The sequence below is a fragment of the Mustela nivalis genome (genome assembly GCF_964662115.1).
Source record: "Mustela nivalis genome assembly, chromosome: X".
NCBI lineage: Eukaryota > Metazoa > Chordata > Mammalia > Carnivora > Mustelidae > Mustela > Mustela nivalis.
Genome location: NC_139040.1, coordinates 113,579,757 through 113,592,811, shown reverse-complemented (window position 1 = coordinate 113,592,811; position 13,055 = coordinate 113,579,757). Strand labels below are relative to the sequence as shown.

Here is a 13,055-nt window from a genome sequence, read left to right as displayed (position 1 = left end):
CTGGAGATCTTAGGAAAATTTTCTCCCAGTTTTGGGTGCAAATGTGGGTCAGAAAGCAATTTGTTTTTTGATATTTCTGGAAATCCCAAATCACAACATGTCATTCTTCAAAAGCAGCTGTGGGCCCATACTGTGCACTGTCTGTAAGACCCATTTTACACTGGGGATAATTCTATGACAGAAAAATGTGACTGCAAGGGAACCCCCAGAACATTTATAAATGGTTTTGGGTAAAAAGAGTGTCTAGTGTGCTCAGAGTGCATATCGTTTGGGGAAAGGAGCAGTTAATGGCCATTACAGGAAAATAGTAATGATGTGGTGAACTCTGTAAGAGCGCACGAATGCTGGCAGACCTCGCCCTGTGCTGCTGTCACCGCACTCCTGGAGAGCCATTACAGTTTAAACTAAATCATACGTCAGTGCACTATTGTGGTGTGTTGTGTCTTCAAAATCTCTGAGTCCCAAAATAGAGCAAAGACCCCTTCCTTTTCCCTCACCATCCATTCTGTCATCTGTAATCTCAAATCTAGTACGGTTTTGTCAGGAGGAACATGGAAGGGCTGCTTCTATTGACTACATAGCTCTATTATTTTACCTTCAAATTGCAAAGCACCCTTACCTTATCTTACCAGTTATCCATCATCATAGCTCTCCATATTGGGTAACAGCAGATGGGAAACTGACCAGGCTCTTTTCTGGTTGGAATAGTGCATCTTTAACAGTGTCTTGTTGCCTGTAGCCGAGCACTGATGTTCCCCAGTAATGCAGATGTGTGTAGGGTAGGGATAATATCTTACATTTAATGAACAGTGTTGTAGGCTCTGAGCAACCTTATTAGGGTAAATGTTATTAGCTCTTGTTTTGTAGATGAGGAAACTGAAGCTCAGAGGAAAAGTTAGTGACTTAACTTTTGTTAAGTTAAAAAGTTAGTGACTTAACTAGTGAAATTACCCTTTAATAAATGGGGGGGGGGCAAAGCCACATTTACATGAAGTTTTTTATAACCTTGTTTCTGTATTCTTCATTGAGTGTGAACTTTTGTGCTAGCGACTGGAGAGGGCACTACCAGATCCAAAGTGGTCATCGTCCTCCCCCAGGCCTGACCATCCAGTTAGGGAGGTAAAATAAGATTGTTCAGGAGCAGTGCACAGCATTGTATGCTTGGTGGCAGTGGGCTAGAGGGAGAAGTCCCTGGAGAGTGGGGACGTTTCACAGGAGGGGAGTGGAAATGATGCTCAAGGAATGGCCATGTTAGGCAAAAATTCTACAGCATTAGCCAAGACAAGGAGTTGGCAATAGGCAAGATGTATTGAGGACAGTGAGAAAACTAATCCAGTGGGGGCAGAGAGTTTGTGTAAGAGAAAAGGGGGATGGAATGAGGGTGGAAAGATTTGAAAGCCATACCAAAGCATGCATTCTCTAAGGAAGGTTTACCACAGGGAGTGAAGGGGCCTTGGGAAGCTACACTTGGCAAGTCTTTACAGAGAGAACGGAGCTGGGCAAACCAGGCAGGAGGCTGTTAAGGTAGATCAACTCTGAGGTCTGGACTTTGGTGAAGTAGATGACAGTGGGACTGCAAGGCCAGTGGACAACTTGGGTGACCGACTGGAAGTGGGAGGAGAAGGACCCACCATCTATTTGATTCAAGAGTATGAGAACTGTGCATTTTTCTTTCTCCTGGGAATTTTAGACCCTTATTATTTCCTATAAACTAGCTCCTCTATTATTTTACTGCTTCTGTTCATTCATTTATTCAAAAGATTTTTTTGTAGGCCACATTTCCAGGTCTGAATGATTTCTATGTATGCATCCTTCTAAAAATACAAAAGTACACAAGTGGGTAGGTTTGTGTTTAAGGTGCACCTACCAGGAACGCCTCAGTTACAAGTGGAAATCGATCCCTTTTTAGCACATGCAGACAGAAACCATTTTAGTTGAGACCTCAGAAATATAATTTAGCAATCAGAACCAATCAGCATTTGACACAATTTCGTACACAATGATTTCAAGGAATTAGTGATGCTGCAACTAAAGTTAACAGGTGATGGATCTTTGCGTATTTTGGTAAAGGTTTATTTTGCTTTTGGCCAGGCTGGCTTCACCTCTTTTGAACCCTCTACTTATAAATGTGGTTAAGGTAGACATCTGTCATATAATGACTTCATTCCTGTTGGTTGTGACAGTTAGGCATTTACATGTGGTGTTGCATAATAAAATGACATATTTGGATGTCACATATCCTTAGAGTGGTTCTGCATTTTGGTTTTTTTTTTTTTAAACCCAGCCCTTCTTATAGGTTGGACTTCCAAAGAACTACACTTTATTAATTTATTTTGCTGTTAATTGGCAATGCAACTTTGGGCTATACGTTATTTCCCAACACGGGAAATGAAAATAAGCTTAGTTTTGTCTTTGTGAGTGGATTTATTCAGTGCTTATATGTGCAACTAAGATTGGCCCCATCGTGGAATATTTTTAAAGACTTGGCATATTTAATTTTAACAATGCAGATGTTTCTTGAAAGGTAGATTTGGCTTAGTCCATTAATATTTGTTGGGGGAACAAAGGGTTAACTGAAGTGTACTTGGCAAAATCAAATGGAACCAAAGCATAAATTGAATATGATTAGGGTGTATTTCCCTCACAGAAGAGTTTTGTTTAAAATACACCATGACCAAAAGCTTAATTATCAAAGTAAAACAAGAGGAATCAAGAGTTACAGGCTTCTGATACTGTGTTTCAGCCCTTCGTTCCCTTCACACAGTTATCAGCATGTGTAATTTCCATGCATAATAGCACTAGTTATTGTTGTCATTTGTAAAGGGAGATTAACAGATAGTAAGTACAAACAAACCCAAATAAGTACTGAATAGAGAGGTGACAAAGAAGAAAAGACCTCCTTAATGTTAATTATAAATGGTAGGAAGTCTAGACAAATTATATTATCTGTTTTCTATATGATTTGAAAGGACATTTAGTTAGTAACTCTGTCAGAGATAGAGTTAGGTGTTTGCTTTAGTAACAGGTGAGGTGACAATTTAGCATCTCCTTGGTTGGCAGCTTGCTAGTGAGTCATGAAGTTGTAGTAAATTGATGGAATCAAAGTTTCCAAAGCACCTGAAGGATAGTTGAGCTTTGTGAAGGGTGCATTTAAAAAAATTAAAGAATAATTTTAATTTGCAGGTTATATCCCAATAATTAAAAATGTATTGTCTCGGGGCACCTGTGTGGCTCAGTGATTTAAAGCTAAAGCCTCTGCCTTCGGCTCAGGTCATGATCTCAGGGTCCTGGGATCGAGCCCCGCATTGGGCTCTCTGCTCGGCGGGGAGCCTGCTTCCCCCACCCTCCCACCCCTCCCGCCTGTCTTTCTACCTACTTGTGATCTCTCTCTCTCTCTCTCTGTCAAATAAATAAATAAAATCCTTTAAAAAAAATTATTGTCTCAAAATATGCAGGTTGTTGCCTGTCTGATTGCCTTTTTTTTTTTTTACAGATTTTATTTATTTACTTGACACAGAGAGATCACAAGTAGGCAGAGAGGCAGGCAGAGAGAGAGAGGAGGAAGCAGGCTCCCTGCCGAGCAGAGAGCCCGATGCGGGACTCGATCCCAGGACCCTGAGATCATGATCTGAGCCGAAGGCAGTGGCTTAACCCACTGAGCCACCCAGGCACCTTGTCTGATTGCTTTTTAAAACTTTTGTTTAGAATTGAATTACAGTTGGGGTTGGCATCCTTACCTGATAGCTATTCCAAAGTGTTTGTAAAGCCTCAGATAGCAACTTTAGGGTAGCAAAGCCAAAGGAACGATCAAGGAGTAGTCCAATTCTCCACGTCTCATACATAGTTTGCTTGAATTCTACTGTTTCCTTTACTAATATGCCTAAATGGGTACTTCTGGAAAGAACTAGTTTCACTGTTAGTATTCATAGGCTGCATTGAAAATGTAATACCTGCTGGGGTCAGTACCACTCTCTCCCTCTGTATCCCCCATGCCTAGGACAGGCTAAACCAAAGTGTATGGTTTCCTTAATTCTGAGGGGCCATATATTGTGAACTGCACTCTTGACCTAACAGTGCTTTAGAAGGAAACAAATACGTTATTAAATGTACATATCAATTGTAAATACATCTGGGTTTCTGAAATAGCAAAATGTGAATTGAAATCATGTCCTCAGGGTGCCTGGGTGCTCAGTGGGTTAGGGCCTCTGCCTTTGGCTCAGGTCATGATCTCAGGGTTCTGGGATCGAGCCCCGCGTTGGGCTCTCTGCTCGGAAGGGAGCCTGCTTCCTCCTCCTCTCTGCCTGCCTCTCCACCTACTTGTAATCTCTGTCAAATTAATTAATTAATTAATTTTTAAAAATCATGTCCTCGAGTCAGGAAAATGTAGTTATAGGCCTGATGATTTGGAACAGAGTTGCCTGTGACCCAGAACCACTGATTGCTTCTTCTAGTTTGTGTTCTGCTGTGGTGGTGGTTTTTTGTCTTGGGTAGGAGCCACATGACACCAACCCTTTTCCGTCTCATTTGGCATTTATACTTGGTACTATACAACTTGGTTCTTAAGGCCAAACCTTACTGAATTACTTTTAGTCTTTGTGTGTGTGAATCTTTCTTATTTAGCTTGTCATTTCCTGAAACTCTGTCTCTGGGGTCTCTTTGGCTACTGCACACACATTTAATGTAATTCTGGGCATATATTAAAGGTTTCATAAGGAGTCCTTGAGATGCTCTATCTGAAAAGTTTAATTTTTAAAATAGTTCAGCGTATTGATTGAAGATAGGAATGAAGTTCACTGTGAATGTATTGACGAGGTGAATTTTATAATCTTTAAATGTATTATATTTTCTTTTAGTCAAAAACTTTTACAGTCTACGTTCTCTGGCTGTGAAAGCCATAAATGGAGCTGGAAGAACTGATTTTTGGTGCTTTCTCTTGAGTCTGGTTGTAGTTTCTTCCAAGAAGAGCCTATTCTGAGGACTGAGGTCACACAGCACAACAATGAGTAGGGACATCCTGCAGATTTGGAGTAAAGCCATGCAGCAATGTTAATAAGTGGCAAATGAAGGTCCCCAATGTAATTAAGCAGCATTTGTGTATATACTGCTCTGAGCTAGGGGGAAAAGACCAAGGAGCTGCTCCACTGAGAAACAGAGAACAGGGTTAAATACGCCATTGATTTTTTCCTTAATCACATCTCACATAGCTCTCTGGCTTTCATTCTTTTGCGTGTGTCCTTCTCTGCCTAAGTGGTCTTTTCTGCTTTCTCCACCTGCCAAACTTCTATTCACTCTTCAAGACCATTTCAGAAGTTCTGCTTCCCCACATACTCCCAAGACCCAAAGACAGCTAAGTCCCTCTTTGCAGCTGCCTAGGTGGGAGCACGATGCAGTAGGGAATACACCCTGTACCCCAGCACTTCAGCCTACTTTGCTTAGCCTTATTGTGCCTAATACATGCAGCACTAAACCCATAAACTCTGGTGCCTTCAGAAGAACACCTGAGCTTTGGGGTGCCTGGGTGGCTCAATTCGTTAGGCATCCAACTCTTGGTTTCAGCTTAGGTCATGATCTCAGGGTTGTGAGATCGAGCCCCATGTCAGGCTCCATGCTCAGCAGGGAGTCTACTTAGTATTCTCTCTTTCCCTCTGCCCCCCCACCCACATGCTCATGTGCATGTGCTCTCTAAATACATGCATGCATACATACATACATACATGCATGCATACATACATACGTAAAATCTTTTTTTGAAGAAGAGTACCTGAGCTTTGCTCCACCCCATTCGTGCAGTTTTGTATCCCTTTTGGAGCAGGTATGTTTTCTAGCAAACATGACACTGATTTAAGATAATAGGCATGTTGTTATCACATCTCTATGAGAAAATTCGAACAAGAGCAGCAGGGAGGGTAACTGAAGAAGGAAAGTGAGAAGAGAGTCTAAAGGCCAGAGAAGTGGGCAATGACTGTTTCAGAAGTGGGAAAAGAGTGGTCGGTTGAGGGTGCCTGGGTGGCTCAGTGGGTTAAGCCGCTGCCTTGGGCTCAGGTCATGATCTCAGGGTCCTGGGATCGAGTCCCGCATCGGGCTCTCTGCTCAGCAGGGAGCCTGCTTCCCTCTCTCTCTCTCTGCCTGCCTCTCCATCTACTTGTGATTTCTCTCTGTCAAATAAATAAATAAAATCTTAAAAAAAAAAAAAAAGTGGTCGGTTGAAATTGTCCTTGAAAACATTGCAGCCAGTTTTATGCCTCCAGATTATGTGTGTAGAAGAATCTGTCTTAATTTTAAATAATTGCTTCCTTTAAGTGTTTCTTATATGCTGAGTATAGCTCTAAGTGTGCTAAACGTATTGCATCATTACAACTTGCAAATACTGTTGTTGGGCCTATTTTACAGAGAAGGAAGCTGAGCACAGCAGTTAAGTCACTAGCTAGTAGTCATTCAGCTATTGGGAAAGCCATTCATTTCTACATGGTATACTCTTTTTTTTAGGATTTATATATTTATTCTAGGGAGCATGCATAATTAGGGGGGAGGGGCACACAGAGAAGGAGAAGCAGACTTCCCGCTGAGCAGGGAGCCCGACGCGGGGCTCCATCCCAGGATCCCGGGATCATGAGCTGAGCTTAACCAGCTGAGCCACCCAGGCGCCCTACATGGTATACTCTTGACTTTGATAATGGTCTTTATCAATGACCAAAAACCCATCCGTGTGTAATCATATAAGCTTTTACTGGAAGGTTTTGCTGTCTGCGTGCCAGGGAGTCTATTTTAAGAAGGGAAGACTATCTTACCTGATTTTTTTTTTTTAATATGAAGAGTTTTCTAACTGTTAAGGTCGGGGCATAGATCAAAGAGACATTTCAGAGAAGAATGATAAGGAACTATTTCAGATCTCTAAGGAAAGTTTGAGCTAAATGAGTCCATCTTGATAATGAAAGGGATTTTATTTTATTTGCTTAAAGGTTTATTTGTTTATTTGAGAGAGAGAGAGAAGCAGATTCCCTGCTCAATACAGTGCCTGACACAGGCTCGATCTCACCACCTTGTGATCATGACCTGAGCCAAAACTGAGAGTCAAATGCCTAACCGACTGAGCCGCGCAGGTGCCCTAAAAGGGGTTTTTGTGTGTATTTGTCTGATGGTGGTAATAAAACTGAAATGTTCTCTTTCTTCTCTCAAGGGCTGGTTGATTTGTGAGGAGCCAACCTGTCGAAATCGAACTCGGCGCCTTCCCCTCCAGTTCTCCCAAAATGGGCCTCTTTGCCAAGTCTGCATGAAAGCTACACTTCGGCCAGAGGTAATAGTCACATGATGCTAAAGAACTGTTTAGAAGGGAGTGGAGGTCTGTATTTTCCCATCCCTTAGCTCTGAGAGGTAGATATTTGATATTTGCCCTCTGGAAACACTCTACTACCACACACGTGTATTTTTTTTTTTTTAACTCAGACTTCAAAAAGGTAAATACTTTATTTTTTCACATCATGAATAACACTACTGACTAATGTTAAAAGAGAAACTGACTAGTTCTCATAGAAATTACTCTGGTTTCTTTGGTTGCCACTTCATAATTACACAGAAGGAACTGCTTTTATAGAAACTTGTCCTCGGACTAGGTCAGAACCCCTTCTGTAAGGGCCACAAAACCTTCCAAACCTATGCCCTGAAGGATTTATTAGGTTTGTGTGGGATTCCATTGTTTCCAAGGGATGGCATATCCAGCTTTTTCTCTACCTGAGCACATATACCTGAGGGAGGAGGCCCGCTATCATTAGTGACTTCAAAGTAGGGAGCACATAGTCTGGAAACACCTTCCTGGTATTGGCTTTCCTTGTGTTGTACCCTTGGAGCATCATCAGCCCAAGCAGCATTCCTCACACCTTGAGGAGAGAAGCGTTTGAAGGTCTTCCTTGCAAAGAGGGTTTTGTGATCAGTACATCTAGCAAAGTCTGGGCTAGCCAGAGTTAAACAAGCTTATTGCAGATTGTCTGAGAGCCTGTAAAATGATAATATGCAATCAACCTCTCCAGTACAGGACTGTAATGTGCCTTGCTTTACAAATGTGTCCGGCCCGAGGATTTATAAGGATTTTGGTGAGAAGAAAGTAGGAATAAGGAAACTGTTATTTACTTTTTTTTTTTAATGCTAAGGCAGTGTTGATTATCAAGTCTTGACTTCAGGTCTTTTCACTGAAAAGGGTTGGTATACAGGCTAGTTTTAGGAAAATATTTTAAAGTTCTAATGGCTCCTTATTTGAAGATAACTGGTCATTTTACAAAATTTAGTGAGGAGTCTTAAACTACAAATGGCTACTACCATTGTGTATTCTCTTGTTGTTTTGCATACCCATATGTATTTTTTAAAAGATTTTATGTATTTATTTGAGAGAGAGAGAGCACACCAGCAGAGGGGAGAGGCAGAGGGAGAGGGAGAAGCCGACTTCCTGCTGAGCAGGGAGCCATATGTGGGACTTGATCCCAGGAGCCCCAGATCACTACCTGAGCCAGAAGCGAAACTTAACCGACTGAGGCACCCAGGTGCCCTGCCATATGTATTTTTTCAGTCATGATGAAAGTATGCTTCTGTATCATGTTTATCTTTTGTCAAGTGTCTGTCTGTGTTGCTACATCATTTTCAGTACCAAAACCAATTTAATATTTTCTCTTGTTGGACATTTTAGGCTACTTTTACTGTCTCTTTATTAGAAAATTATAATGACTGTTCTCCTGCTTATATTATTTTTTATTGTTATTTGAAATATTTCTTGATAAATTCTTCTTGACAATGCATATCAAAATTCCTAAATACAATATGGTCATGAATCATATTGCTACATTGCTTTCTTAATGGGTTTTCCCAACTTAAATGGTAGCCAGTACTTGATGCATGTACCAGTTTTACCACTGTCTTTGCACCATTTGGACATTATCATTATTTTTAGCTAATTTAGTAAGTATAAAATGGTCCTTGCCTTATTTTGTATATCTTTGATAATTAGTTAAGTAGTATATAGTTTTTTTAAAGATTTTATTTATTTATTTGACAAAGAAAGATCACAAGTAGGCAGAGAGGAAGACAGAGAGAGCAGGGGGACGCAGGCTCCCCACTGAGCAGAGAACCTGACGTGGGGCTCGATCCCAGGACCCTGAGATCATGACCTGAGCCGAAGGCAGAGGCTTAGCCCACTGAGCCACCCAGGTGGGGTGGCTATGTGTTTTTTAACAAAAATATGGAACACATAGTGAGAATTAGGTATTGTACTAAATTGGTCTCATCCCAACACTCGGATTAGCAAGTATAGGAAGAGAACAAAAGTATAAGTATCTAGTGTGACTCATCACTCCACTTGTAGACTCTAGGGGAATCACCTGGCTTCATGAACCGATGCTGCCTTTGAGACTTCTTAAACATCTAGCTCATGAAGTCAAGTTTAGTGAAGTTTGAATTACTTCTTAGAAAGTCAGTGAGTTTTATGATGATTCCATTCCACTGTTGGTGAGAGAAAGTAAAAGGAGACTGGATAGCTAATAGATTGGTAGCCCTCCAGTAAATGCTGATGATGATTTCGGTAGTGGTTCAATAAATCAGGTCATCATTTGTCATTTAGTGCCTTTTTTTTTTTTTAAATGAGTGAGCCACCACAGGCATTTTGAAGTACTTTTCCCCCGTTCATATCCTGGTCCTCAAAATGGTAACATTTTAAGCAGACTTTTACCAAGGTTATCAGCCACTCTTGACAGGGAGGAGCTTTCATAGTGCAGGGTCATATTGCTTGGGTTGCACTGCTGCTCTGAACATGACCTTTTGGGGTAACTGGAGGCTCAGAGCATCCTGGCTGGTGATACTGCCTGTATTGTCAAGGGACCTTGACAGTAGGTCTGAACCCACTCTTCTGCAGTCTGTTTGGATGCTAGTGATGAGTTGGGCATTGCTTGATTCTGTGTATGAGGTTCCTGGGCTTTCCTAGTAAGATGGAAGTGGCACCTGTCCAGAGACCATTCTAGAGAAGCTCCAGAATCAGTGGTAGAATGGACAGGATCATTGTCATTACTATAGGGTTTTCTCAAGTGTCTGTTTTTCATGATCCTTAAGTTATAGGGTGCTGTGCCTCAATCATACATTACTTTCATTTAATAATTGTTTATTGAACACCTACTACATTGTAGGCAGTGTGGGGCTGGTGCAAACCAATGAACAGGACATTTCCTTATTTATAAAGGTAGTTTCACATTACATGAATTATATAAAATTGATATCTGTGGGCCAGAATAGACATTTGCAAATACCTGTTTGGACAGAAGCATCAGACCTTCCCAATGCTTGCCTAGTGGGGGCTTTAGATACATTGTTCAAGTTTAATGGTAAAGCACTTACCTCTTATCATGCCAGTCTCATCCTTACATAATAAATCTCCCCTTATTTAGTCCTTGGTTGCATTTGGCTTGAGTACTTTCCAGGATTAACTTGGGGTATGAAAGTTAGCTCTTCTGACTCTTGTTGCCAGAGTCATTAAAAAGCTGGGACAGTTTTGTTCCCAGGGTTTTAGGTGTGTCCATCTTCTCAGATACCTTTAGGGGGGAAAAAAACAGTTAAGTTTTTTCATGTTCACAGGAATTTAACAGTATTCAAATTGCTGATTATTTAAAAATAGATTCTCTGAGTGTTCTCTGTTACATAGGAAGTGCACATAAATGCAAGAATTCAAGCTTCAATATATACATGCGTTCCTACATAAGTAGAACCTTTTTTCACACTGGAAGTAGACACAGGACTTTCCCAAGTTAGAAAATAAATATTTTAATATCTCATTATTTCAAGGACCTGGTTTTTACTTCTTACAGTGGCCATAATCTGTCTGGCTGTGAGGTGAACCGATAGGGGATTCTGTGTTCTGTAATTCACCAAAACGAAAGGGTTAGTTTGTTTTGTTTATAGTTTGCACTATAGAACTAAGATTTTGAGCTAAATTAAACTTCTGCTCACTAACACTTCTGTTCTTGATACAGAGGTGATAAAGCATCTACATGTGACTCCCTGGGCTGGAGCACTGTGGTGGATGCCTTCATCCTGTGTATTCAGCTAAATTTCTGGAAGGCCACTTATAAAGAAAGCAGTAGAAGGACTCCTGGTTCTACTGTGGGATACTTTTAGTGTTTCTCACATGATCCTCAGTTGTAAAATTGTGAAAATCCTTTATAATGGAATGTGTGTACCATACAGGACTTCTTCAGAGAAGAAGAAGGGGTAATATTGAATTTGTGGTCATCGTATGTTAGTTTCAAAATGGTTGCAGCTGAAGTGTTGATTTGGTAAGTCGATTAGGGACAGTGAGAATATTGCCAGGCTACCTGAGATAAAGTGTCTTATTTCTGCATAAGATGAAAGCATGAAAATAATTGTGGTCTCTTAGGTCAGTAATTATGAGTTGTGCAGGCAGAGAACCTTGGAACTGTGATAGAAAGTCTTAAGCATCTGTACCTAGTCACTGGTTACCGTCCAGGAGTTAGTGGATTTTTACCGTGAAGGGTCTTTTGGACTTGTCCATTGTAATTTTGGTGTGCCTGTTTGTTGATGCAGAGTTTGTTAAATTTAAACTCTTAACCATGAAGCAGACGATAGCTTTCTTTTTCAATCGAGTTTTTCATTTTTATTAAGGTGAAATTCACATAACGAAATCAACGATTTTAAAGTGAATAATGGAGTGGCACTTAGTACATTCACAAATGTTGTAAGACCACTACTTCTATCTGGTTCCAAAACGTTTCATCACCCCAGAGGAAAACCCTGTGCCTTTGAAGCCATTGTATCTCATTCCTCCCCTTCTCCCAGTCCCTGGAACCACTGATCTGCTTTACATCTCTGTGGATTTCCTTATTCTGGATATTTCATATACGTGGAAACATATTATATGTGACCTTTGGTGTCTGGTGTCTTTGACCTAGCATGTTTCTGAGGTTCATCTGTGTTACAACCTCTGTCAGTACTTCATTCTTTTATAAGACCGAAGTAATAGTCTATTAAATAGCTATACTACTGTCTGCTTGTCCGTTCATCTATCCGTGGACATTTGGGTTGCTTCTTTCAATATACTTTGAATTCTATTAATTTCATTAGCTGGATAGATCTTATATTTGGCTTAAATATGTTACATTTATAATATAATGTTAGTAAGACAATATTAATATCTTACATTGGCTCACTTGTTGGCCCTAGTTCAGCTGAATGGTACTACACAAAGCTAGGCTGATCCCTTCCTGTGTTCAGTAAGTACTTGCTCAGCACCAACTCTGCCTGCTCTGAGAACCTTTGAAATACATGAAGGTAGCTATCTTCATGAGCCTTCTCCTCCTTGGCCCAGTTTCCTAGATCTTCAACCATTTTTGTAGTGCTCTGCTTTCAGAATGATCATCCCAGTCTAGAGTTTGTGTCCCAGTAAAGTGAGGAGCCCCAAACAGCAAGCCCTTCGCGTACTCTTGCTAGCACTAGTCTGGAGCAGAATAAACCTGTCGTTGCTTACTTTTCTAGGTAGTAAATTTCTATGAAGTCTACTTAGGGATACATTAACTTTCCTAGCATCCATATGCACAGTGTTGACTCATTTTGAACATCCCATCTACTAAGATGCGTAATGTTTTTGCACTTGCAACTGCTAAGCCATGGCATACCAGATTTCCTGAGATCCATGTGGTTTTTTTAGGTCTCTCTGTAAGGCTCTATTAGTAGTGTCTTAGTTTCCTAAGTCCACTGTAACAACGTACCACAAGCTAGGTGGCCTAAAACAAGAGAAATGTATTGTTTGACCATTCTAAAATCTAAAGAGAACGTGGAAATCCAGGGGACAGCCTGGCTCTTTCTCCTCCTGAAAACACTAGGGAAGAATCATTCTTTGCCTCCTCTAGCTTCTAGTAATCTTTGGCATTCTTTGGCCTATAAATGCATCACTGCAGTCTCTGCTTAATAGCCATGTGGCCATCTTGTCCCTCTGTAGCTCCATCTCTCTTCTTCCTATAACTTCACCAGGCATATTGGATTGGGGCCTATGCCAATGCAGTATGACCTCA

At 40.8% G+C, this 13,055-nt stretch overlaps 1 protein-coding gene across 3 annotated transcripts in view; it reads left to right on the top strand.

The window, feature by feature from the left end:
* Positions 1 to 13,055, top strand: part of POLA1 (DNA polymerase alpha 1, catalytic subunit) — a 307,687-nt gene that overhangs the window by 192,911 nt on the left and 101,721 nt on the right. For all 3 annotated transcript variants that reach the window (XM_082718245.1, XM_082718243.1, XM_082718244.1), the window contains one exon: positions 7,178 to 7,294. In XM_082718245.1, coding sequence (XP_082574371.1) covers positions 7,178 to 7,294 — 117 coding nt within the window. The remainder of the gene's footprint in view (positions 1 to 7,177; positions 7,295 to 13,055) is intronic.